Source organism: Spermophilus citellus, assembly GCF_964194105.1.
Source record: "Spermophilus citellus genome assembly, chromosome: 8".
Taxonomy (NCBI): Eukaryota; Metazoa; Chordata; class Mammalia; order Rodentia; family Sciuridae; genus Spermophilus; species Spermophilus citellus.
Genome location: NC_138189.1, coordinates 147,779,784 through 147,806,675, shown reverse-complemented (window position 1 = coordinate 147,806,675; position 26,892 = coordinate 147,779,784). Strand labels below are relative to the sequence as shown.

Here is a 26,892-nt window from a genome sequence, read left to right as displayed (position 1 = left end):
GCAGACTTGGAAACCCTTCCTGGCCAGTAGCCCTCTCATTCCTTCAGAGCACAAGAGGCGCATAACAAACACGTTCAGCGTCCCAGTAAGCTGAAGTAAACCTTCAAGCACTGACCGAACGCTCTGCCCATCCTCGAGCACACATCACCACGCTTTTTATGCAGCTAACTTCTTTTAACTTCTTACAAATGTCCACGCTGGGACCCAGCAGGCATTCAAAACACCCTGGTTCAGGATGACGACATTCGGCACCATTTATGAATTCCCCATAAAGGAATGTGGAGCTTACTTTGGTCTCCCAGAGGGTCGACTTCTGTGGCCATTTCGATACAGTTTCAGCTGGGAGCTTCCAGCACCTTCCCCTTGCTCCGAGCTCGCGATGCGGGAAAACACAACTCCGGCCGCGCTCGCGAGGCTGTCAGGCGCCGGAGCTGGGCATTGGCATCCCACTCACGCAGCGCCCGCCGCCGGCCGCCGGCCGCGCGTCCGGCCCCGAGGCGCAGCGAGTCCCGCGCCGGGGCGGACACTTCAGATTTCAGAGCTGTGCGGGCTCACCAAGTGGACTCGCTGCACGTTCGGCCGAATCCCACCGGGAGCGAGGGGGACCCGGGTGCGGAGGTGTCCCGCGGGTCTCTCGGGGTCCGGCGGGCCGCCTGCGCGTTCGCCGAAGGGGCGGGCGGGCGGTTCGGCGGCGGCGACCTTCGCGAAGCTAGGGGCAACGCTGGGACCTCCACGAAGCCCCGAGCCAGCAGCGGAAGTCCACTCGGCCCGCCCTGCGACTTTGAAACCGGTGCCCCGGACCGCTCCTTGGAGACGGCGACGCCTCCTCCGTCATCACGCGGGCGTCAGAGCCCACGTCACCGCGCTTCCTGCGGCCCCGGCACGCTATTGGCTGGCTGTCAAGAGGTGGGCGGGTCCGTGGGAACCTGGCTGACAGCAGGCTGAGCCACCCTAGTATCGCGGCTGGCGAGCGCGCGGGCCGGTGGCGCCAGGTGGTCAGCGTATTAGGCCCCTATTTTAAATTCCTGGGCATCTACAGTTGCGGATATTCTGAGCATTTCTGGACTGGGAAAGCCCGCTTTTCATCCACCTGCCAAAGGAGTTGAAAGCATGTAGGTTCCCACCGCTGCGGGGGAACCCGGACTGTCAGACTCCCTCATCAGGCTGCCCCTCTCGAGTATTTCGGGGCACGGACTTGCTCATCTCCGGAAGATAGTACGGTCTGCTCCTCGTGGGTCTTTAGAGAAAGAACACAGCTGTTGTCTGAATATTTAACTCTGTGGTGATAAGGTGTGCACTCCGAAGTACCCCGAAGATCCTGCACAGTTAGCAGTTCTTCCAAGATGTTTGTTTCCTCAGTTAGAAGGAAAGAGAAAATTTACATTTTGTGCAAGAAAAAAAAAAAAGTAAAATTTACACTTGTGGATAGATTAGTGTCCAGTTTTAAAAAGTAATTCTGTCTGAGCTTGAACCTTTTTTTTTTCACAAAACACATAACATTGGAAGAAATTATAACACTAGTAATAAAAACTTAACTTGAAATAGCCTCTAGTTTTAGTGCTTTTTAATAGATAGTATTCTTGTGGATTGAAATAAAGTTCCACTGAACCAACGTGTCATAAATGCACCTTGATTTGGTTTTCTGTTTAACAATTTAAGAAGTCTTTTTTCCCCTGCATTCACAGTGTCATATAAACAAAATAATGTTAGCAAAATTTATCAAGAATTTTAAAAATATGTTCATGTATGTCCAGTTAGGTATTTGAGGATTGTTACAGGTTTTACTCCATCTGACTATTAAGAAAATGAGATTGTTCTTTCTTCTAAAGACTGTTAAATATGTGTGTTTAGGCAATAACGGCAGAAAGATTTAATCGGGTTTGAGTCAGTTAAGATTGAATGTGTTCTGGTTTTTAGTGTCCATGAAGTTAACACAAAAACTTATTAAAAGGGAAAATTGAATGTGCAAGCTCCAACTCTTTCTTAAAGTTCAGTGACTCTTCATGAACTTCTCACTGACTGACCAAAGATTTGCTTACAACTTCTCCTACATTTGAACCTTGTATGTTGTCATATTGTGATTTAAGTTGATATTAAGCCAGTCCTTGTAGATTTAACTACATTTACACTCAAAGCTGACAGATTAAAAAAAAAAGTGTGAGTAAAAGCAGAGTTCCTTCTGGGTGTAAATGATGTGTTGTTTTCAAATAAACTGAATAATGAAATGGGAAATATTTTTGTCTATATTTTTAATTGTTTGGCTCATGTGATTGTGATGAAAGTGAACACAAACCATAGTTTTTGGTTTTTATTCATATTTTATGTTATAAGACTTTAGTGCTTGGATTCTAAGAGTATTTTCAAAATAACTTTCATCATTAGTAAACAAAATTGTAATGATTCTATTTATCCTTAAAGTATCCTATGTAGTCTTTCTCCTTATTAAATCTTCTCCTGAGCGCCCTATCCACTTTTCCCCAAGATAGGTGCCACCAAAAGGTAGGTGCCACCAAAGCTCTCAAATTCTTCCTGCAATCTTCATCAAACTAATCCATGATTTGTTTCCAGGCTTTATCATAAAGGTTTTTTTTTTTTCTCATGAATTAAAGAATTCAGTGAATGTGCATGGAAAGTAACTGCGAATGTAAAACTCTCTATGGATGAGAGGAGGAAAAAAAATGACTTATTATATGTTTATTCTCAAACCACCATGTCATGGTTTTATATTACTTTTCTTCATTAAAAAAAAAAACCCTTGAAAATTATATACATTGAAAATCAGTGACAGATTTCACTCTTATGAATTCATTCAATCAACTGACATCTAGTACTGTATGCAGGCCATTATGAAAAATGTGACTACAAAGTGGAAAAGAACACAAAGCTTGACATTTACGCGAGGTTCCAAGCTGATCACACAGTTAAAAAGCGTTGGGGCTGGGATTTGCGCAGTGTGCACCACTCCGTGGTCTCCCACGGTGCAGTAGGTGTGCAGAAGCCTAAAGTACTTCCAGGTCGGGGCCTTTAGCTGCAGGCCGTGAACGACTGCCTGGACGCCTGACGGCCGATTTTCGAATCGTTGCATAGTATTTATGCAGCCGAATTTCCCTTCTTTCCCTGAGAAAACCGCTCAAACTTCAGCGGCATGACGAACAGCGCGCACACGCTCCTCCGCGGCCCGGGCACGCGTTTCCTCCCTAGCACCGCCCCGGGACGTGCGCGCGACGGGCGGACGAGGCCACGCCCCCCGGGGCCGCCGCGCCGCGGGAGCCCGCCGGCCCGGGCGCTGCACGGCTTCCGGTCCGGGCGCTCGAGAGCCGCCGCTCTGCTGCTCCCCGCTCGCCCGTCGGGCCTCGGTCTTCTCCCTGGGAAATCCTGCGAGGTGCTTTACTCCGCCGCCGCCTCCCGCTGGCGTAGTCCACCCCCCCCAGACTGCCTCCCTCCTTTCTCCGTTTCTCATAAGAGTGAGCGGGGCGGGAGGGTGCAAAGTGAAAAGAAATAAGTATTGTTGAATGACCAGAGGACCTCTGCGAACACAGGAATTTGGAAATCTCCTTGCAAATAGTTTATTAAGGAAGCACCTTTCCCCTAACTTCTTTCTTTTAAACCTTCTGAAATATATATATATATATATATATATATTTTTTTTTTTTTCTTCCGCGTTCTTAACGGCCCAGAGTTTTGTCTGCTTCTCTTTTCCTGCTTTTCCTTTCAAAGGCCTTTCCTTATTAAGTGTAAAGCAATGAAAATAATAGACAAGAGTATCTTTTTTACTTCTTTTGATGAATGAATAATATGAAGAACGAAGGTTAAAAGCACAAAAGTTCAGATTAACAACACTATTATAAGAAATTAAAATTACAGAGTAGGACCTTAATCACCTTGATAATAATAATTCTGGCTTTTCGGAAACGTTCAGTCATCATACTGTTTAAGACACTTGGCATTAAATTAGACTTTATAAGTATTTTTAAATTATTTATTTTAAAATATCAATGCATACTTATAGTATAAAATTCAAACAGGTTAAACAAGAAAAATAAAGTTGAAAGTAAGCCTTCCTTCATGTCTCCAGCAGATAATTTTTTCGAGAAAATCAATCAGCTCTACCACTGGTTTCTTAATATGCTTCCTGAAAACCACCACTAGCATATATGCAGATAAGCTTGCTTTTTTATTAAATAACTGCACAATTGTACACCTGCTTTTTTCACCTCACAATATTCTTTAGATGGACATATAGAACTGCCTCATTGATTCTAAAAACTATGTAGTATTTCATTTTATGATAGCATACTTTCTTTGCCTGTCCTCTACAGAAAGGTAAAGATGCTTCTAATATTTTGTTAGTCTAAACAGTGTTACCACAAAATACTTACACTGTTGTCATTTTGATTATGCCCAGGTATTACAACTCTTAGAACTAGAACTGCTGAGTCAAAGGATATTTGCATTTTTATTTTGATAGATATTGATTTTTGCTCTTCACAAGAGGCTGTACCAATTTTACTCCAACTGCAGTTATGTGGTGTTTTTTTTTTCATGTATTCATTAACACAGCATATTATCAAAGTTTCTGATCCTTGCCAATTTAAGTGAAAATTTACTGTTTTGGTTTGCATTTCTTTCATTGTTAGTGACACTGAATATTTTGTGTTTTCTTTCTGTAAAATGGCTGTTCATATATTTAATCCACTTTTCTGTTGGGATTTTGTTGGTTTTATTTATTTCTAGAAGCTCTTTATGCGTTAAAAAAATAGCTATTTGTTTGAAATATAAACACATATACTTTTTCCAAGACTTCTTTTGGGTTTGTTAATGAGAGGTTCATTTTTGGTGGTGGGTGAGGGAGGCTGCTGCTTTTATTTTTAAGGAGTCAAGTGTTTAGGTTTGGGAATATATTTTAAAAGGCTTTCTCTACTAAAACAATCTTCTTTTAAACTCTTTTTGTTGTATTAGTAGGGATTAAATTTTTCTGTGTTTATATAGGTTGATATTTTATGTTTAAATCTTCAATTCATCTAAGACTTAGTTTGATGAAGGGATCCTATTGTATTTCACTGGATTGCAGAGAGAAGCTGTTGATAGTGGAAGTGGTGACCTGGCTGATTGCTCTGAGAACCATCCCAAACTCCCCATAGAGTTCTTCCACATATTTCCCCAGCACCTGGCATGTATCCAAACAAAATGAGTGCTTGATAAGAGCTTAGTGAACTAAGGAAAGGGAATTCCTGGGTATGAGAAATCATCATTTTAGCTCTTGTACTGATGTGTAGTGTTAAAGGGATGAGGTGCCACTAACAACAGGTTTCTCCTGGACGTAGCCTGACAGTCATAGAATTCCAGATGCAGAACCCAAAACAATATTCACTTAATGGATAAACGGTTAGCTCCTATTACTGACAGGTATCCTAGATGTGGCCAATTCTCTGATTCAAAATGGAGCAGTGTACCCCTAATAGCACATGACGTAAGGAGAATCCAGTAGAGAATGACCCAAGGGGAATGCGAGGCCAGGGGTGAAGGACAGTGGCTATCAAATCCTCTTGAATTAATGAGCATGTGGGCAGAGAAACTGAAAGGAGGGGTTAAGTAAGACTCAGGAATTGAGGGAGTTGTCAGTCATACCTAGATTGACATGAGTGTTCTTAAGCAATAATAAAGTTTTAAAAATTAATTTGTCATCCTAAAAATAAGTTATTTTTTACCATTAAAGTCAAACTTATCTTATGCCCTTGGACTTAACAATCAGCCATGGCATTACTCTGTACTGTTGAAAATCTAGTCACTATTTCTTGCAATAGTTTTAAAAAAAAAATGCACAAAGAAACCTTAGGGGAAAAGGGAAACACAAAACAAAACAACAGCCCAGTAGAAAGGTTTGGAGCTATCACTTCCTCATTCACAGAAAGAAAATCTCTGCTTTTTTTTTTTTTTTGTTCTTATCTTCCAGATTAAGATTAGGTTTTAAAGTAATTTGAAACCTACAAAGTATGTTTGCTCACTCTGTGTACATGGAAGTGACAGGCCACTTTTAGGAGCATATAAGTGAATTGGGTTTTATTCCATTTTGACATACAGACAATTGCCTGAGTATTGGGATTTGGATAGGGAATCCCTTTAATATATGCAGCACTTTGGGGGATATGGTGGTTGTATGAAGAATGAGTGAGTATATAAGAACTTCCCAGTTATGAGCTATATTATAGTTTGCCAGAATTGTCAGGATGGTCATACTCCAAATTAGGAAAAGAGCATACTCTGTCACCATTCTTGGTGCCAGAATCAAAGTTAATCCACACTTCTAACATCTTGATTAGTTGTATTTCTTTTTCTTCCTATGGCCTCAAGAGGATACTTATTCCAACCAAAATTTGGATGGAGAGTTATACATTTATTTTTGTAGAATAGTCCCTGATGTTTCAACTAAAGAAGATAAATTTATCTTTGAGCTATTTTATTCCCTACAAACCAAGACTACATTCCATATAAATCAGAGTCAGTTTATAGTCTTAGTGCTCTTTGAGCCTATTTCAGTAGTGAAGAATATGAATTACTGAGCATTTCTTCTGAAGTGCTATCAGTTTTTTATGAATTGTAATAAAAGAACTATTAATTTTAGAGCTTATTAAAATTTGTTAAAGATGAAAGTTAGCAGAACTACATACTTTAGAGAAAGGATTACAGAGATCTTGGATCCTTATGTGACACAGAGCTTAGCTATATGGCCTCCCACTGCTTGGCACATAGTAGAACATGTATTGATTGAATTAAATTCATTCACATTTAATAACTTCATTCCTTGATGTAAAAATAACATGAATCAAGGGGATTTGTTAAGAGATTGCAGATAAGGGAAGTTACAGTTTGGAAATATCATCAGATACTAAATCAGGATTATCTTCTGGGTAAGATATAGAAACCAGTAATAACTTGGAGAATCTACCACTTCTAAAATAAAGTTTTTGTCCTGCAGTGTCTTTGGGAAAACATGGCTGACATTGGTCCGGTTGCTAATCATGCTAGTTACGTGATCTTGTAGTAGTCTGTTTCTTCATTTGTAATGAGGATAATAATAGCTCCTCTGCAAGTTTGTAGTGACATTAAATGGCATAATGTTTACAAAGTAATGGACTCATGATGTTCAGCAAATGTTCTGATCTAATACTATGTCCTTCCATTGGAAACTTGCAAAAATAATTAAAAATGCAAAGTCTGTTTGTTTCAGTCTATTTCAAAGTTTAAATGACAGTTCCCATTTTTCAGTTGTAGAGAAGTGATTAACCAAACAAGAGGTTATTTAGTAATTGAAGTGTCAGAAATTGAAAAGGCATAAAAATATGTATATCTATACTGGAAAAAAAGAAGACAAAATTCAGCTCTACTAATCTTCAAATTGTTGGAGTCTTCCCTGACCTCAAAGAAAAAGTTTTTAGCCAAAAGAATAGTACAGCTTCTACTGATTTATAACGATTTTTATCAAGTTGAATTTTTTATAATGATCTTGATTTCCAGAGGATATAGTAACTCAGAATCCTATGTACTTTACAGTGAAAAAAGACACAGGAGAAAATATAAATTCATAGTGTTTATTGTTAAGTATATTAACAAGTTCTGCCATGGACTGAATTAGAACTTTTGAGAATGATTTTATCACATTCTTCATGAGGAAACTAGACCATGATCTAGATCAAACAAGTCTCAAAGCTTTTGGGACCCTCCCTACAAGCTGTTTTAGAATAGAACTTGGATTTCATGACTTGCCGAAACACTGATGGCCTGTGGACTCCCAGGACCCTGTTCTTGTACTAAGTTGCCCTCCTATTACTTGGTAATGAAATTTTCATTTCATTTCTAACTAAAGGAAGCTTTTGTATTTCGTGAAAGAGTTTATTTTAATATGTTTCTTCCTTCACGGTCTCTAGATGGATTTTAAAATCGAACATACTTGGGATGGTTTTCCAGTGAAGCATGAGCCGGCATTTGTCAGGCTGAATCCAGGTGAGGGAGGGGTGATGGTGGAAGTCAGTGCCCCATTTTTCAACGATCCTCCAGCCCCACTTGGAGAACCAGGAAAGCCTTTCAATGGACTGTGGGATTACGAAGGTAAGTGGAAGTACTGTATTTTATTACAAACATAAATCTCTTTATAATAGCCTCTCACAGAACTATTATTTTATCTTGCTGCTAGCAAGGGAGTGCAGTGCTCTGAGTGGCTGACTGTGCAGTGTCTGCTATTTCCTACGCATCTCTCATTCTGACTCTTTCTCTATTACCTATGTGACTTCAGCTATATAACTAGAACAGTGAAAAATGGCAATTGCAAATCCATATTTTTAGATTGCTGCCATATTTCCTATCCTGAGAGGAGTTGAGAAATTGCTCTTTTGCCTTTATCTTCAAATTATCATTGAAGCTTTATAAACCTTTATGGAAGTTTTGGGGTGTTTTACTTATTGTAGAAACAATGTCAACCCCAACATGAAATTTAATTTTTACTTCATACTGGCAAGTAATCTCACATATCAAATTAAGGCTAAAAAACATGTCACAAAAATACATGATTTTAGGTTTATTCTGTGATATCCTGTGCTTCATTGGTTTTAGTCAGCTTTTTTGGCACTGTGACTAAAAGACCTGACAGGAACATTATAGAGAAGGAAAAGTTGATTTGGCTCCCAGTTTCAAGGTATGAGTTCATAGACAGCCAGCTCCATTGCTCTGGGCCTGAACATCATGGTGGAATGGTGTGGAGGAGGAGAACAGCTCAGGATATGACAATTAGGAAGCAGAGAGAGCTCTGCTCAGCAGGGAAAAATACAAATCGAAAAGGCATGCCCCCAGTGACCCATCTCTTCCAGCCACACCTGCCTACAGTTACCACCCAGTTAATCCATAAAGTGGATTAATCCACTGATTAAGGCTATAATAACCCAGTCACTTCACCTCTGAAAACTCTTGTATTATCTAATACACAAGGGGACACCTTATATCTAAACCATAATATCTTCCTAACCAAGTTACTGGATTAATCTTTCTGAAATGCTTAATGATGCCATTCTGCAGATCATAAGCCATTATAAATATTTCTAGGATAAATTCCAAACCATTCCTGTAAGCTTTCTGTACACTCATGAATTGGGCCTCCATGTTCAACCAAAAGCTCTTAACTTCTTTAAGGTTAATGGTCTTATCGCCCAAACATATTCTCACCCACATATGGTCTCATTCTGCCCTCTCTGCCTCTAATGCACGTAGTTCCAGGTGTAATTTAGATTCCATTTCTTCAGAGATGTTTTAATGAATCTTCTAGTTAATGCTAACATCTTTCTCTCACCTTTTGTGTAGCATGCCTTTGTCAGTGTTAGTGTGTCATATTTTAAGCATTTACCTTCTTTTATTGATACAAAATTTGTATACTAGCTTTCTCATAGTAAACACACCAATATGACTTCTCTTTAGATACTTATAGGCACCAAACTCAACAGATCCTAATCTTAGCTCATCTGCTTTTCTTATAAACCTATTTCTTTCCCTAATTGCCCAATCTCAATCAATGAAACTAACAATAACTCAAATCATCAAATATGAAAATTGAAAGATCTTTCCAAGATATTTCTCTCTCATATCCATACTTGGATTTATTCACTAAGGCCTATTAGTTTCTCTAATTCAGTGCCTCCTTTTCATCCCTATCATCCTTGCTGTGGATTAGGCCTTTCTCATCTTCTGTCTTTGCTTTCTAGTCCTTTTTCCCTTTACTCAGAAGCAGAGTGATCTGTCTAAAATGAAAATTTAAACTCATCCATCAGTTAAAACCTTTTTGTGCTCCCTATCCTCTCAAGATAAATTTTACCCTTCTTAATAAGATCCCTGCGCAAGGTTTTCCTTGACCCAGCCCTTATTCTTTCTGTAGTATTACCAGTTTTTACTACATTTTGCCAAGTAAGACTGAATTGTTTATAGTTCTTTAATGCCGCAGTCTTGGCTGGGCACAAAATCACGAGCCACTCAAGCAGGAACAAAAACTTTATTTTGAAAAAGCCGCTAACACTCTCAGCGCCAGCAAGTCAAAAACCGGTCCTCCCACGAGGGTGTCCGACCGGAACCGCGCGTCCCGGAACCCCCCGTCTCCTCCGACCTCCTCCGGAATTCCCTCCTACTATCCTTCCCCAACCAATGGGAACTCTCCAGCAGTCCCGTAAAGTCCCGTAACTTGAGTCCGGTAGCAGGCCAAGGTGAACAGCGGGAGTCCAGTTTGCATATGAATGTAAATTTTAACATAATCATCTCAGTGGCTAGCTGGCGTCACTTTACAACCAAAGGTGCCATACATCGTATATATGCTTGTGGCTCCTAGCATCTGCCCCCTTCTGTTTAATTAAGCAACAAGCAATGTGGCTAGGGACCGTGCCTGGTAGGTTGTCCAATTTAACATATGGTTCTTACCCGTCATGGGAGAACTGACCTTTAGGCGTCAGCTTCCTGTCTTAGGTTGAATCCACTGTAATCAGAGCAACCCGTCGCTGACTACCGGTCCAGCATTCAGCCATGCTTGTGGATAGGCCTATGCACCAGTGGGGGGGTGAGGTTCTTGCCTCACCTCTGTTGGCCCCCAAATTTTGCCTTGGTGCCAGTGGGGGGGTGAGGTTCTTTGCCTCACCTCTGTTGGCCCCCAAATTTTAGACCATCACTAGTAGAAGGGAGGAGGATACAGAAATGCCACGACACCAAGCCAATTGATGGCTCCTTGGAAAAATTGCGTCACTGGTGACACCATCAGCAAAGATATGCCAGTATTACCACAATAAACATGGGGTGAGCTGGCAAGGAAATTGCATCACTGGTGACACCATCAGCAAAGATATGCCAGCAGTACCACAATTCGGTGCACCAGATGATATTTTACAATGTATGCAACTGATATATAGTCCAGGCAAGTTCTGCAAGCAGTTCAAATTGGAGGAGTCTATCAATATGTCCATTTCCTCCCAAAGTAAATCAAGTCCTTGATTGAGCATTACTTGTTGAGTTATATTCATTGATGCATCAGTTTATACAGTTTACTGTGATAGCTATCATAGAAGCTGTAGTTTGGTTTTATCTCAGTCTTCACCGGAATTGGGATGGAGATGGAAATTCTGGCAATGATGCTAAAGAGACATTATCCTGAACAGAATTATTAAATATAATGAAAAGGAATGGTGAAAGTAAACAAACAGATCTGTTAACCATCTTTAACAACAATCATAAACAGCTGTTCACCTAATTTAAATTAAACCATATAAATCACGTGAATAAAGAAAAAATTCGGATCCATTTTTTCATGAGCGCTCCTCATATAAGAAATATGGACATACACACATACAGACATACAACACAAAACAGAAGTGTGCACACAACATACAACACATAAGACAATAGTAAATAAAGGCCTTGTAACTATACTTAGGTGAAATCTCCATTGCAATGTTTAAAAACTCCACAGTCAAAAAAAATAAATAAATAAATAAATAAATAAATAAATAAATAAAAAATAAAACACAGTCAAAAAATAAAACTGATCAGAAAAACATTAACCTAGGTTTGTATGAGCTCAAAAATAAAATAGAACTTTATGATGTGGAAAAATGCAATAATAAAATAGATACTGAAAAAAACACCTTGGTTAATCACTGTCGCAGATGTAAGAATAGCCAAGCTGGAGCTCTGGATGTCAGCTGTTATGGATTTGAGTCAAATCATCTTCTTTTTCTGTAGAAATTGTTTTAGTTAATCTCTCTGGAATCCAAATCGGTTGCTGTTCATCCTGTGGGAAAACACAGACAGCGCCCCGATTCCAGACTATCACTGGATCCGGGCCTTTCCATTGTCCTGTTAGAATATCTTTCCAAAGTACCTTAGGCTTATGTACATTTTTGGGGTACAAGTGTCTTTCCGCAGCACTAAGTCCCGATGAATCTAAATTTAAAAAGTTTAGAGTAAAAAGGGTTATTTTAAGTTTATCTTTGGGGGATATATACCCCTTTCCAATTCCCTCCTTTTGTTTTAATAAGTACATTTTAATAGTTTGATGAGCTCTTTCAACTATGCCTTGTCCTTGTGGATTGTATGGAATTCCTGTTATATGAGTAATACCAAATGATGAGCAAAATTGTTTAAAAGAGGAGGAAGTATAACCAGGACCGTTGTCCGTTTTTAACTGTTTTGGAACGCCCACAGTGGCAAAATTTTGTAAGCAATGAGCTATAACATCTTTAGTTTTTTCTCCGGCATGAAGGGAGCCCATCAAAAATCCAGAAGAGGTATCAACTGTAACATGTAAATATTTTAATTTTCCAAATTCTGGCAAGTGTGTGACGTCCATCTGCCAAATATGGTTAGGTATTAGTCCTCTAGGATTGACTCCAAGATTAACTTGTGGTAAAAATGTCACACAATTTTGACATTGTTTTATTATATGTCTGGCCTGTTCTTTAGTTATTTTAAAACGCTTTTGTAAAGTATTAGCATTGACATGGAACCTTTTATGAAAATTTATAGCTTCTTCTATTGTGGAGAAAATATGTATGTCATGTGTAGATTTATCTGCTAGTTCATTGCCCATACTAAGGGCTCCAGGCAATCCTGTATGTGCCCTGATATGACCTATGAAGAATGGATCTTTTCGGTCCCAGATTAGACTTTGTATATCGGAAAACAAAGAGAAAACAGTAGAGGAAGGGGAAATCCTACCAGCATCTTCAAGGGAATTAATAGCATTAACTACATACTGACTATCAGAAAATAAATTAAATACAGAATCTTTAAACATCATAAAAGCTTGTAATACTGCATTAAGCTCTACCTTTTGAGCTGATTGTTTGGGTACTAAAAATGTAAAAGTTTGATCAGGAGTAACTACTGCTGCTGTACCATTGTTTGACCCATCAGTGAATATATTTGGAGCATTTATGATAGGGGTTTTTCTTGTCATTTTTGGAAAAACTACAGGATGCTTAGACCAAAAAGACAACAAAGGATTAGATGGTAAGTGATTATCAAATGAAACACTAGTTTTACACAGGATTATTGCCCAAGTATTTAACTCATTAGCTAACTCATCAATTTGATCCATAGTATATGGAGTAATAATTTTATTGGGAGAAATCCCAAACACTCCCTTAGCTGCTTTTATTCCTTTGAGTATTAATTGTCCTACAGCCTCAGGATATCTAGTAAGAATAGTGTTAGGGGAATAAGATAAATGTATCCACAATAATGGACCTTCTTGCCAAAATACTCCTGTAGGAATATTTTTTGTTGGTAGTACAATAAATAATAAAGGCAAACTTATATCAATTCTATCCAAATGCATATTTTCCATATATGTTTCAATGATTTTTAATACTTTTCTTGCTTCAGGCGTTAACATGCGGGGTGAATTTGGATCTGATGGACCTTTTAGAATATCAAATAAAGGTCCTAACTCTCCTGTTGGTATGCCTAGATAAGGCCTTATCCAATTTATGTCTCCCAATAACTTTTGAAAGTCATTAAGTGATTTGAGTTGATCTACTCGTATTTGAATTTTTGGTGGACGGACCATGGTTGAGGATAATAGAACTCCTAAATAATTAATTGGAAGATTTAATTGTACTTTATCTATTGCTATCTCTAGATTATAATTTTTCAATAAATTTGTAAGTGTGGCATAACATTCTAGTAATGTGTTTTTATCTTTATGTGCCAGTAACACATCATCCATATAGTGAAATATTTGTAGTTCAGGATTTTGGTTTCTAAGTGGCTGGATTGCTTTATTAACATAAATTTGACACATAGTTGGGCTGTTAGCCATCCCTTGAGGGAGTACTTTCCATTCATATCTCTGATCAGGACCTTCATGATTCAGTGCAGGGATAGTAAATGCAAAATGTGGACTATCCTCGGGATGAATTGGAATTGAAAAGAAACAATCTTTAATATCTATAACTAAAACATGCCAGGTTTTTGGTAAAGCAGACAATTGAGGAATCCCTGATTGAGCAGGTCCCATAATAACCATCTCATTATTAATGGCTCTTAAATCTTGTAATAATCTCCATTTACCAGATTTCTTTTTAATGACAAAAATGGGAGTATTATAGGGGGATACGGAAGGTTGTATATGTCCTTCCGCTAACTGTTGTCTGACCAAGTCATGGGCTACTTGTATCTTTTCTTTAGTCAAGGGCCACTGAGGAACCCACACTGGTCTTTCTGATTTCCAAGTAATTTTGATTGTCTCAGTGGCCCTTTCTGAAAACCCAATTCATGTCTATTTATTTCTTGATCTATTTGAATAGGTGCTGTCATACCTTGTTCTTGTTCTCTTAATCTTTTTTCTTTCCTAAAGCCTTGTTTAGCCCTAGTAGTGGGCGCGTTAGGATTGATGTTATTTGTTAATGTCAATCCTAATTGATCTAGGACATCTCGTCCCCATAAATTTACAGGAAGATGATCCAATACATAGGGCTGTATAGTTCCTTCACATCCTTCAGGATCCCTCCAATCTAATACCATAGCACTTCTATGGGGATTTGTTGCCACTCCTAGGCCTCGAAGCGTTTGAGTGGCTTGTTGTAATGGCCAATGTTTTGGCCATTCTTGACGAGATATTATGCTGAGGTCAGCACCTGTGTCCAGCAGCCCATTAAAGTCATGTCCTTGAATTTTTAATTTTAGCATTGGGCGAGAATCTAAATTTAAAGACAGCATAGCCCAATCTACACCTGTGGAGCCTAATCCCTTGGAACCTCTTTCTACATTACAACTGGAAAATTTATCATGCAGGCTGGGTATTATTAATAACTGTGCTATTCTATCTCCTGGTGAAATTACTGATATACCTCTTGGAGAACTAGCTATAATTTTTATTTCACCTTCATAATCGGGATCAATTACCCCAGGACTTATCATAAGTCCTTTTAGTGTAGAAGAACTGCGTCCCAATAATAAGCCTACTGTTCCTTTGGGAAGAGGTCCTTTTACTCCTGTGGGAATGATTTGAATTCCCATCTCTGGGGTTAGTACTGCTCTGGCAGAGGCGCAGATGTCCAGCCCTGCGCTCCCTCTAGTTTGTCTGATGAGGGATTTAATGGATAATGCGTCCTGGGCACTACCTTGATGGGGCTGTTGGGTTCCTCCATTGCCCCATATATTTGTGGTTTGGGGCCCCGGGGCATTGGGCCCTCTAGTCCGTTTTTTGGCAATGGAGCTTGATACCTTTCTCCACGATATCGTGGGTAAACACTTGGTCCTTGTCCGTTTTTTGATAACGGAATACCCTCTATGGTGGTTTGAGAACGGCATTCATTAGCCCAATGTCTCCCTCTACGGCATCGTGGGCAAATACCTGGTATTCTATTCCTTTGATATCCAGCTTTGTTAAACCCTCCTCTTATGGGGCAACTCCTTTTAAAATGTCCTGTTTGATTACAATTATAGCATGTTCTTGGCCTGGCATCTAAAGCCTGTTGTACTGCTGCTAAGACTTGCCCCTGTTCATTAATGTCTCTACATAATTTAATATATGTGTTTAAATCCTCATGTCTCCATGGTCTAATGACCTCTCTGCAGCAACGATTTGCTTGGTCATAAGCCAGTTGTTTTATAAATGGCATTACCTGTTCTGTATTTCCAAATATCCTAGAGGCTGACTGAATAAGTCTATCTACAAATTCAGCATAAGGTTCATTAGTTCCTTGTATTACCTTAGATAATTGACCTTGTAAGTCTCCATGCCCCTGTAAAGTTTTCCATGCCCTAACTGCATCTACAGCAATTTGTGCGTATACGCCAGGGTCATATTCAATTTGCTGTCTTTGACCTTCATATGGTCCCTTTCCCAATAGCATGTCCATATTTCTTTGAGGGTACCCAGCTTCTGCATTTCGCCTAGCTGTCTCCATGCAAAATTCCTCATTGGCAACCTTCCATAACAAATATTGTCCTCCGTTTAGCACAGATCGACACATGTTAGCCCAATCTGCTGGTGTCATGTCCAAGTTGGTAACAGATTCAACCATGCTTATTGTGAAGGGAGCTTGCGGCCCATAGGTCGTTACAGCCTCCTTTAATTGCTTTATCGTTTTGAAATCTAAAGCACGGTGAATTCGTTGCCCTCCTGCCTGCTCAAGTACAGGGCATGCTAATCTTTGGGGTCCTGCCTCAGAATTCCGTCCATCAACTACGGTAGTTGAGGGCCGCTCAGCGGTAGATGGAGCTGTTGGCTGAGTTACGCCCTCTGGTGATAGAACGGAGTTGGTAGCAACCTCCTGTTGTAATTCTCCACCTGATGGCTGCTTGTCCTCTAAGCTTGCTTTCTTTAAATTCTCCTCTGTCTGACTAGCTTGAGAGACCTTCTCTTTTGCTTGACCTAGCGTTTTTTCTACCATAGTCTGGACCTCTAACAATTTACTTAACAGTTTTTCGGTTTGTTTTTTATTGGATTCTAATCTACTATAACCTAACCCAATAAGGTAGGATAAAACAAAGCCGAAGCAGAATGAAACAAAGACGGAGCAGACAATGGTTGTATCAATTTTCTCTTTCTCAGGGCTGAATAACTTCAAACCTTGAGCCAACCATTTTTTCCAGTTCGCCTGAGAAAATTCTAGGGCTAGGGAGCTCGAAATAAAAACAAAATAAATCAAAACAAGAACACATTGTTTTCTGAGAAGGTCATCCATCCTGTCGCCTTCCCTCAGGGGCGAGCAATTTACTCACCTCTAAGCTTCAGGCGTTCCCCGTACGGGCCGCCAAATGCCGCAGTCTTGGCTGGGCACAAAATCACGAGCCACTCAAGCAGGAACAAAAACTTTATTTTGAAAAAGCCGCTAACACTCTCAGCGCCAGCAAGTCAAAAACCGGTCCTCCCACGAGGGTGTCCGACCGGAACCGCGCGTCCCGGAACCCCCCGTCTCCTCCGACCTCCTCCGGAATTCCCTCCTACTATCCTTCCCCAACCAATGGGAACTCTCCAGCAGTCCCGTAAAGTCCCGTAACTTGAGTCCGGTAGCAGGCCAAGGTGAACAGCGGGAGTCCAGTTTGCATATGAATGTAAATTTTAACATAATCATCTCAGTGGCTAGCTGGCGTCACTTTACAACCAAAGGTGCCATACATCGTATATATGCTTGTGGCTCCTAGCACTTTAAATCCCAATTTTTCCTAATTGTGTGTCTTTGAGTCTATGGCCCTGTCCCCCAGAATGCTGTTTTCACCATTCTTCACCCATTTCCAACTCAGTTTACAAGATGGAGTTTAGCTAGAACCATCTCTAGGAATTCTTTGCTAAATCAATCCTCCCCACCTCAGCTAATAGTCTATTTTTCTTTTTCCTATAACAACATATATGCCCCTCTATTTTTAAATTTTTTTAAATTTTCCAACTCAGTGTCAGACTAGATTGTGAGCTAATCAAGGTACTTGTAGAATCTGATATTGTGTTTAGTACAGAGAAGCCACAAAAGTGTTTGAAAGGTGATGATGGATAATAGAAATAAGAAAGCGTCTGTTGGCAAGGGGAAGGCAATGGTTTGCTTTAAGGAATTGTCTTACACAGGTGTAGACATTGGCAAGTCCAATATCTGCAGGGCAGGGGCTTAGCAACCCAGGGAAGAGGTGATTTTGCAGTTCAAATTTGAAGGCTCTCTGATGGCAGAATTCTTTCAGCAGTTGGTCTTTTTCTTCTATTAAGACTTTCAGCTGGTTGAATGAGGCCTACCCATACTGTAAGGATGATCTGTTTTATTAAAAGTCTGATGATCTTAATGCTAATCTTACAGAATACTATCAAGGAACATCTGGAATAATGTGTGACCTAATACCTGGGTACTGTGGATTAGTTGATAAATAAAAGTAACCACCATAGTAAACATTTTTTTTCCTTTCCTTTCTTTCTTTCTTTCTTTTCTTTCTTTTCTTTCTTTTCTTTCTTTTCTTTCTTTCTTTCTTTCGTGCTGGGGATTGAACCCAGGGCAGGGCTTGTAGCGTGGTAAGGCAATCACCATACCACTGAACTATATCCCCAGTCCTCACGGTAGACATTTTAATTTGTTTAAGTAAAAGATTTAGAGAGGGATAATCCAATTCTCAGAATTCTTAATGGAACTATATCTTAGCTATTGTATTGTAAAAATAACATGAACCATTAGAAACAATTTAAATGTCTACTGATAAAGGATTAGATGAATTAATTATAACATTCTGTAGAAAAATAATGTGGTCATTAAAAGAATATATTCATATGCTGGAAAGATTTTTATGAAAACAAGTTCTAGGCAAATATGATTTTATTTTTATTTTTTAAAAATCTAAAAAGGTAAAATAGTTTGTAGAAAGACTAAAAAATCCTGGTAGGTTTAAGACCAAAGGGGTAAAAAACACTTTGGCTTTTTACTTCATATGTGTTTGTATTGTCTTTATTATTTACAGGAATTATGTAGTATTTTCATAAGTAAATAATTTTAAAAAATATGCCAGGCGTGGTGACATATGCCTGTGATCCCAGTGGCTTGGGAGGCTGAGCAAGTCAAAGCCAGCCTCAGCAAAAGTGAGGGGCTAAGCAACTCAGTGAGACCCTGTCTATAAATAAAATACAAAAAAATAGGGCTGGGGATGTGGCTCCCTGGTTGTGTGCCCCTGAGTTCAATCCCGGTATCTCCCCCCCCCCCCAAAAAAAAAAAAAAACCAAAACACATACCTAGGAAATTCCAGAAGATTATAATAATAATTTTAAAAAATCACTGACCCATATTCCACAATCACAGATAAAGAGTCTTTACATTTTTGTGCACATTTTGCAGACCTCTAGCCATAGGCACTCTTGTACATTTTAACTGCATGTACCTTCGAACAGATGCTCTGCAGCTTACCTGTCAAATATCATGGATAGCTTCCCATGCTGTTTTAGTCCGATTTTTCACTGCTGGGTCTAAAAGACCTGACCAGGACAATTGTAGAGGAGGAAAAATTTATTTGAAGGATCATGGTTTTAGAGGTCTCAGTCCTTAGAAGCTGGCTCCATTCCTTGGGGCTTGAAGGGAAGGAGGACATCTTGGAGGAAGAGTGTGATGGAGGGAAGCAGTTCACATGACCATCAGAAAGCAGAGAGACTCCCCTAACTAGATACAAAATATATACCCCAAAGGCAAGCCCCCAGGGACGCACCTCCTCCAGCCAGACACTACCTACCTATAGTCATCACTAAATTAATCCCACCAGGAAATTAATCTATTTATTGGATTAAGACTCTAATAACTCAATCATTTCTCCTCTGAACCTCTTGTATCATCTCACACTTGAGCTTTTAAGGGGTACCTAATGTCTAACCTATAACACATGCCAACAAATATTTAACTGTATCTTTGATTGTAATGGTTCCATTGTATTCCATTGCATGGCATACATAAATTTCATGATTTATTTATCAGTTCTTCTGTATGATAAGAGATTTATTTAGAAAAATAGGAGCTAATCCTATGTAAGAGGAGATAACAATTTTCATCATTTTTATTTTTCAAGTAATACTTTGATGCATAAAGCTGTACTTAACATCTTTTGCTACTTGTCTGATTATTTCCTTAGGATAAATTCCTAAAAAGAGATAACTGCAACTAAGTCTATGTGACAATGTTGACTTCTCTATGACCTCACCAATAGTAGGTTTAATAAATCTTTTTAATTTATGGCAATATGATATGGAAAAGAATTGATGATGTTTTATTTCCTATGTATTTCTTCTTGCAGGCAGTGTTTATTTAACCCCTCTTTTTATTGAGGATAGTATAATCATTTTTTTAAATGTAATTAATTTTTTTCTAAAGGTATACAAAAGTATTGTTGAAGCAAAATTAATTTCTTCCATATGTCTTATCTCTGTTTTCAAAAGTCGTGGAAGTATTTTTCTTGAATGATGTAACTGAACAGTATTTAGAAGTTGAACTTTGTCCGTAAGTATAAAATATTTTTTTCTTAATCATTACTATATAATTTGAACACATTATTTTAAAATTATAAATCATATGGTTATAGTAGAGCTCACTGATTCCAGCTATTAGAGACAATGCTAACTTGCATTTCTTTTATTGTCAAATACAAAGCTTATATTCAGAATATATATTTAAAATACATATTTCAAAGTATTTAAATATATTATATCAATGTATCTTTTAATTCACTAATATTGTTAATTTTTGTGATCAATTTAAAGAAAATTTTTTTGCAAAATAAAAAATTATAAAACAAAAACTCATTCCCTCATAGTTTACTCTATACATTTGTTTTATTATATATCAAACACTCTAAATAAAGGGAGGCATGTAGATATAATGAATGTAACTCACAAAAATGTTTCTTTTAGGGGACTTTAAAATAAATATATTAAATTTTAATTTCATATATTGTATAACTGTATATTTATGTATTCCTTTCTTTATTCATCATTCTTTTTTCTAGTATGTACTATGACAAGTTTTTATTCAGTGACATAGATTTTCCTAGACTCACAGAAAATATTAACGTTGGAGTGTCTTTGTTGAAGTTTATTTCCCTGGGAAACTTCTCTACCTTGTTGACAAACTGTATTTTTTTTTTATTCTTATAGATGTGAAAAAGTAAAGTATGTTCACTTGCCATCTAAATTATAGCAGATTTTAAATTAGTAAAGTATTTAATGAACAAAATAGTCCTACATATTGCTATTATTAATTTCAAATGCCATTTAGACGCCTCCCAGTATCAATATCCAGTAGTTTTATTCCTTAGTGGACTGTTCAGAGAGCTGTAAACAATTCTTCTAAATGAGGTTTTAGATATCTTTTTAAATTTTCCTTCCTCTTGATTTTTTTACTAACGCTAGTGTGGAAATTTTTTTTAAAAAGAAGTACAATTATATGTCTCTGTGTGTCATCTCTTTATTAACACGACAAAATCTTTATTGGAAAATATGTTGAATTCTTGTAAACTGTCATGGAAGGTAAGGTAATTTCAATTACTGCGTGATTGTTCTCACTCTGTACACAGAAAAGCTAAGGCACTTATCATTTGTCTATAAAGTAAAGAAATTGGAGCTGCCAGAACTCTCAAGTTCCTTTGTTTTAATTTTATTAGATGATAATATTAGTTTATTTTGATAAAGTGTTGACATAACACTGTAGTCTAATCAGATTTTTTTGTTGTTAAGAAACAACACAGGGCTGGGGTTGTGGCTCAAGCGGTAGCGCGCTCGCCTGGCATGCGTGCGGCCCGGGTTCAATCCTCAGCACCACATACAAACAATGATGTTGTGTCTGCCGAAAACTAAAAAATAAATATTAAAAAAATTCTCTCTCTCTCTCTAAAAAAAAAAAAAAAGAAACAACGCAGTGGACATTGCCTATAAAATTAATAAATTTTAAAAATTAAAATCCTCAGAATAGTTTGGTTTTATATAGAACAGGAAAGCTAATCAAGAGTCATAGTTTTTCCTCAGGCAACCAATTCCTATAATGGTTCATTAACTTCTAAGAAAATAACATGAAGAGTATCATTGTTTTAATTTGTAAGAAATTTTACTCCTCATAGGATATTCCTTAGGCTACATAAAAACAATAAAAATAATCAGAGAATTTTAAATACTTACATTTAAAATTTAAGTATTCTGGTAGAATACTTACCTGAAGCCAGGCATTGTGTTGCCCAACTGTAATCCCAGTGACTCCAGAGACTGAGGCAGGAGGATCCTGAGTTCAAAGCCAGCCTCAGCAAATTAGCAAGGCCCTAAGCAACTTAGTGAGAAGCTGACTCAAACAATAAAAAGGGCTAGGGACGTGGCTCAGTGGTAAAGTGCCCCTGAGTTTAATCCTTAATACCAAAAAAGGGGGGGGGGTACTTAACTGAAGAAGCTCTTCCCTCACAGTATCACAAAAGACAATTCATGTGGAAATGTTCGATAGTCTTCCAGAAACAATACATTTGCTCCATGTAAATATGTGAAATCTTTTGATTCTTATTGACCTGCTAATCCCCATTATGCATTCTCATTAGAGTTTCCTTTTGAGGATATGTTGGGGTTTTTTTGAAAGTGATGTTGCTGTCTGAACTACAGGTAGATGCTGGAAGAAGCACAGGGCACATAGGTCAAGTGTAGTTGTATGAGAAAAATGAGACAGATTAAAATCTTTAGTGGGTTGGCTAGTTTTAGTCGGTCTGTGATTGCATTTTCTATCTTCCTAATGAGCATCAAAGTAGTTTTTTTGCAGAAATAACCTTTAGTAAAGTTGTTACATTCAGACTTGGAAATTGGTCCCAGTTCCCCTTAGGGCACTTCAGTTTTTGAAACTTATCTTATTATAAACCCCACAAAATGTGATATCCTTTTTCATACTTTGTGTCATCAAACCAAATGAAATATTTTATATTATTTCTTATTAAAATGTATAAAAAGCCATCTTAGAACGTGAAACTGTCTGCATTTGACAGAAGTTGTCTGGAAATGGAAACTCAAAGATGTCATTTCTAAGTAGCTGAACATACTGGCTCTCCCTGTAATGATCTAATATTTGTATTGCTTCTTTTATTTATTTGCAAATTTATTTATAAGCACACATATTCCAGAAATGAAAGATGATTAGGAAAAGAATATTCATTTCATGTGATGTAAAGGCTTTCTTTTTCTGCATATTCTGTGTTTGGTCCCCTCATCTTGGATATCATTACCAATAAAACTTTTTCATTAAAAGGATTAAAAAATAAAATTTATTTCTTTCAAACACTTATGAGGAACCTTAATTTTGACAGCCATGGACAGCATTTAGTGCTACTACTCTCTGGAAGAAGAAATGTGTGGAAAGTAAGTTAATAAAATTATGAAACACAATCTTTAAGTGTCAAGCAATATGTGTGTGTTTAAGGTACAAGTCTGAATTTAACTTTTGTGTATCACATGTTATTTCCATAGCAAGAACTTACTTTATCTTTCAAAGTGTCCAGAGGTGAGACAAAATGGGAAGGCAGAGCTTATCTTCCTTGGAGTTATTTTCCACCAAATGTGACAAAATTTAACGCATTTGCAATTCATGGATCAAAGGAAAAAAGAAGTTATGAAGCCCTTTATCCTGTACCTCAGCATGAACTGCAGCAAGGACAGAAACCTGACTTGTAAGTAGACCATCAATGTAGACATGTTACAACTATAGAGATTTTGGAGAATTAGTTCTTGGTGGAGCATTAGTGACACTTTTTGGTCAACAAAGATGATGTGTACCAGCTCCTAGTGGGTCATGAATTCCGTGATGGTCTCAGTAGGTACATTACAGGTTGCCTTTGGGCTGATAGTCTCTCTGCTGTTAGTGCAGCCCTTAGTTTTCTCTAGCACTATGAGAAAAATTTTGTTTAGCAAGTGTTGCATCAACTACTATAGAAATATGGCTTCAAATTCATTTATGAGCCCTTTTAGAGCTACAGGGCCAGAGTAATTAGTGTTCCTCGTGTGAACAAAGGACTAGTGAATCCTTTTGCTTCTGCAAAAGAATCTGTACTTCAGTTATCTCTGTAGTTCATCCTGGATGGCTGCAAGGACTACCCCCTTTGGGGAGGATGGTCAGATACTGTCCTTGGGGTAAACTGATTTCTGCTCTCTGTTGCCTCTGAGTGTGCACAGTGTGGTCAAGAGAGTCTTCGGGGAAGAGCTGATCGGAGACATCCCAGTGAGCATGATACCAGGGTAGACTGATATGCCCTTGGGACGTACAACACTGTCCTTCCTCTCCCTATTCGTCACCTTCCTGCTGGCATGCTCCTGATTCACTCTGCCTTGCCTTCATCTTTTTTTTTTTTTTTTTTTCAGTTTAACAATCCTAATTGGCTTCATTTTTAATTTTAAAATCAGGTAATACTTCATTCCATAAAACAGAATCAGTTTTCCTATGAGCCAAGTACTCATCAAAAATAATTTGTTGAGGTAACATCACATTATTTATTTTTCTTACACAAAATAAGGACAAGGGAACTTCCCTATTTCACCAGTTGAGAATGGCTCTTCTCCCTCCAATCCAGATTTCTCTTGGAGGACCAGATGTATCAGCTTGGTTTGATTCACTCCATGTTGTTGTCCGCCCCCCCCCCCGGAATATTGTCTCTGTTGAAAAACTGGCTTCACAAAGAAGGTGGCAGCAGGAAAATTTCAGAATCCAAAGCTTAAAAATAAGTTTTGGGCAGTGTGGGGTTATTTTCTGTCTCTGGGGGGGCGGGAATCATCCGGTGTCCGAGGCCTGGGGACAGAGGCAAAGTATCCAGCCACCCATCAAGGAGATGTCACTCTCAGTAGCGTCTGGTGTCCTGACCTGTGCTCGCCCAGGATGATGGTGGGTAAGGAGCAGCAGATCACAGGGGCCCCCTGACCCTCTGGGAGACAGAGCTCTCCCTGGGCAGACCCCGGGGCTGAGGGTCAATGGCTAGGGGAGAATCGACGACTCCCTGCCTGAGGTCCCTGAGGTCCTGGGGCAGGGATGCAGGAGGCAGCCAGTGTCACAAGACGTCCCTGTCCCCAGCCAGGCCGGGCACCTGGCTAAGCAAGGAGAAAGACGGTGTCCCTCCTCAGGGCCTGGCCTCTGCGCCTGGTCTCACTTCCTCCCCGGCACCGCCTGGAAGGGGAGGAAGTGACACCCAAGGGAAGACCAGGAAGTGAGGCCACCATCATCAAGTTCAGGGTACAGCAGCTCAGTCTGCCGCCCAACAGGCCCCATGCTCTGCTTCTCTTCATGGACCGCGTCCCTTCTGAGAGTCATGCCCTGCCCTTTATAGGCACAAGGCCCCAGAAGTTCCAGAGACATGTCCATGTTTAGGCCCTCGAATCTGGAAGTTCCTCAGGTGTCCATGTTTAGGCCCACCGGATCCGGAAGTGCCTCAGGCGCACATCCATGTTTAGGCCCCCGAATCCAGAAGTTCCAAAGGTGCATGTCCATGTTTAGGCACCCGGATCCGGAAGTGCCTCAGGCGCACATCCATGTTCAGGCCCCTGGATCCGGAAGTGCCACAGACATCCATGTTTAGGCCCCCAGATCCGGAAGTGCCTCATGTGCACGTCCATGTTTAGGCTCTAGGACCGGAAGTTCCTCAGTCCTCCACGTTTAGGCCGTAGCATCCGGAAGTTCCTCAGGTGCACGTCCATGTTTAGGCCCCCGGATATGGAAGTTCCAAAGGTGCACGGCCATGTTTAGGCTCTAGGACCGGAAGTTCCTCAGGTGCATGTCCATGTTTAGGCTCTAGGACCGGAAGTTCCTCAGGTGTCCATGTTTAGGCCCCCGGATCCGGAAGTTCCGCAGACACCCATGTTTAGGCCCCTGGATCTGGAAGTGCTTCAGGTGCACGTCCATGTTTAAGCTCCAGGATTTCCTTCATCTTTTATAGATTATTCTACCTGGCTCACTTTTGCGACTTACCTTTGCTTTTTTTCCAGTCCTGATCATTCCTACCTAGTCTCTTTCTCTTTTTCTCTCATCCCTCACTGTTGTTTCTTTAACTTCTTACTCTGGGATCATTAATTTTATTCTAAAACTGGTCCATCCTGGCCAGGTGGGCATAAAGGAATGGAAATCCAGGTGCAGCTGACTCTGGGCCTACATACCAAGATGGCACTTCACTCTGGCTCTTCACCAGCAAATACCTCCCTATGTATGGTTCTTCTGGAAAGAAAAGAGAAAGATGAGCACTCTCACACATCGGCCTCATTAGCTTCAGCAAAGAAGGGAATTAAGTCTGTCCTTCAACACGGAGTTGAAACTTTTTATTGCTTATATAACTGATATAAATTATATCAAAGTTTGCATTTCAGAATATATACAAGAGTATTTTATGATTCGTTTAAAGCTAGATGAAATGAGTTAGATTTTGAGGGCTGATTTTTATTTTTCCCTTTGACTCTGAGGGAGATATTTGTAGAATTGAAAGGAGAGTGCTTTGAAAAATAGGTGAATGTATTGAGAGCTGAATGTTTGATAGCTAGAATGAGAAAATTGTACATATAGAACATATATTACCTTGGGTATTTCTTAAAATAGAACGTTGTCCTATCACAGATGTGACAAAATAAATAGCTTTTCAGGACTACTTTTTCACAAATGCATAATTCATTTCAACTCCCACCTTTTCTTTGCTTTTAGCCATCATCTAGAATATTTCAAGCCTTTTACTTTTAACAAACTGTTTGGAAAAGAATGGAGACAACCAGAATCAAACCTGTGGCTAATAGAGAAACCTGACGTACAGGCGTACAATCAATAATTATATCAGTCATTGTTCCTCTATACCTTTTAAGGTAAATCAATAAGTACAATCTCTTTCAGACACCATGGACACTTTTCAACAAAAAATATTTTCATAGTGGTCACCATAAATGTAGTATCTCTGTGGAAGATTGTGTATGATTAACAAAATAAAGAGTTTATAGATGATTTTATCTTTAGTTAAAATGTTTCTCAGAGTCATTTAGTCCAGTCATTCTACCTTCTGCCCTGTATCACGGTCACCCCAAAATCCCTATTCTGTCAATCAAAATCATTATTTATCTCCCCATTTCTTTATATTTTAGCCAGCCTAAGACTAAGAAATCTTAACTGCAAATTTTTTAAGCTCCAATTAATATAGAGTATTTTTTTTCTATGAATCTACTATCCATTCTTGAAGTTAGTAGAAAACATTGTCCTGGTTCAGTTGAACAAGAAGTCTACATCTGTTAAGATGTCACTAAGATACACGAGTTATGTAAACAGCTGTTTTTTTCTGACTTGAGACTGTTTATGACTGTTCAGAAAGAAATGAAGTAGTCTTATATTCAGGCAGTGGACTCTACTTTCATTTACAAATAAGTGACTTTTTTGCATATAAAGA

At 38.9% G+C, this 26,892-nt stretch overlaps 2 protein-coding genes across 8 annotated transcripts in view; one reads left to right on the top strand and one right to left on the bottom strand.

The window, feature by feature from the left end:
- Positions 1–430, bottom strand: part of SCLT1 (sodium channel and clathrin linker 1) — a 174,448-nt gene extending 174,018 nt beyond the window's left edge. For all 6 annotated transcript variants that reach the window (XR_014023321.1, XM_081304470.1, XM_081304471.1 and 3 more), the window contains exon 1: positions 290–430. Coding sequence is in view for 5 of the 6 variants with exons in the window: in XM_081304470.1 (XP_081160596.1) it covers positions 290–323 (34 nt within the window). In the remaining variant the exon portion in view is untranslated. The remainder of the gene's footprint in view (positions 1–289) is intronic.
- A 728-nt stretch (positions 431–1,158) lies between these two features.
- On the top strand, positions 1,159–26,892 carry LOC308654805 (UPF0462 protein C4orf33). Of its 2 annotated transcripts, none has more exons than XM_081304477.1 (6): positions 1,159–1,290; positions 7,926–8,106; positions 19,916–19,976; positions 22,804–22,855; positions 22,964–23,163; positions 26,166–26,892. In XM_081304477.1, the coding sequence occupies exons 2-6, from the start codon at positions 7,926–7,928 to the stop codon at positions 26,284–26,286; spliced, it is 615 nt and encodes a 204-aa protein (XP_081160603.1). In that variant the 5' UTR covers positions 1,159–1,290; the 3' UTR covers positions 26,287–26,892. The 2 variants fall into 2 exon arrangements, with proteins under 2 accessions (XP_081160603.1, XP_081160604.1); XM_081304478.1 differs by lacking the exon at positions 1,159–1,290 and adding an exon at positions 3,318–3,382.

Bases quoted from the DNA above. Each gene is read 5' to 3' on its own strand.
- LOC308654805 (XM_081304477.1), top strand. From the start codon at position 7,926: ATGGATTTTAAAATCGAACATACTTGGGATGGTTTTCCAGTGAAGCAT. The intron at 22,856-22,963 runs GTAAGTTAATAA...TTATTTCCATAG, and splicing joins GAAGAAGAAATGTGTGGAAA to CAAGAACTTACTTTATCTTT. The intron at 23,164-26,165 runs GTAAGTAGACCA...CTTTGCTTTTAG, and splicing joins CAAGGACAGAAACCTGACTT to CCATCATCTAGAATATTTCA.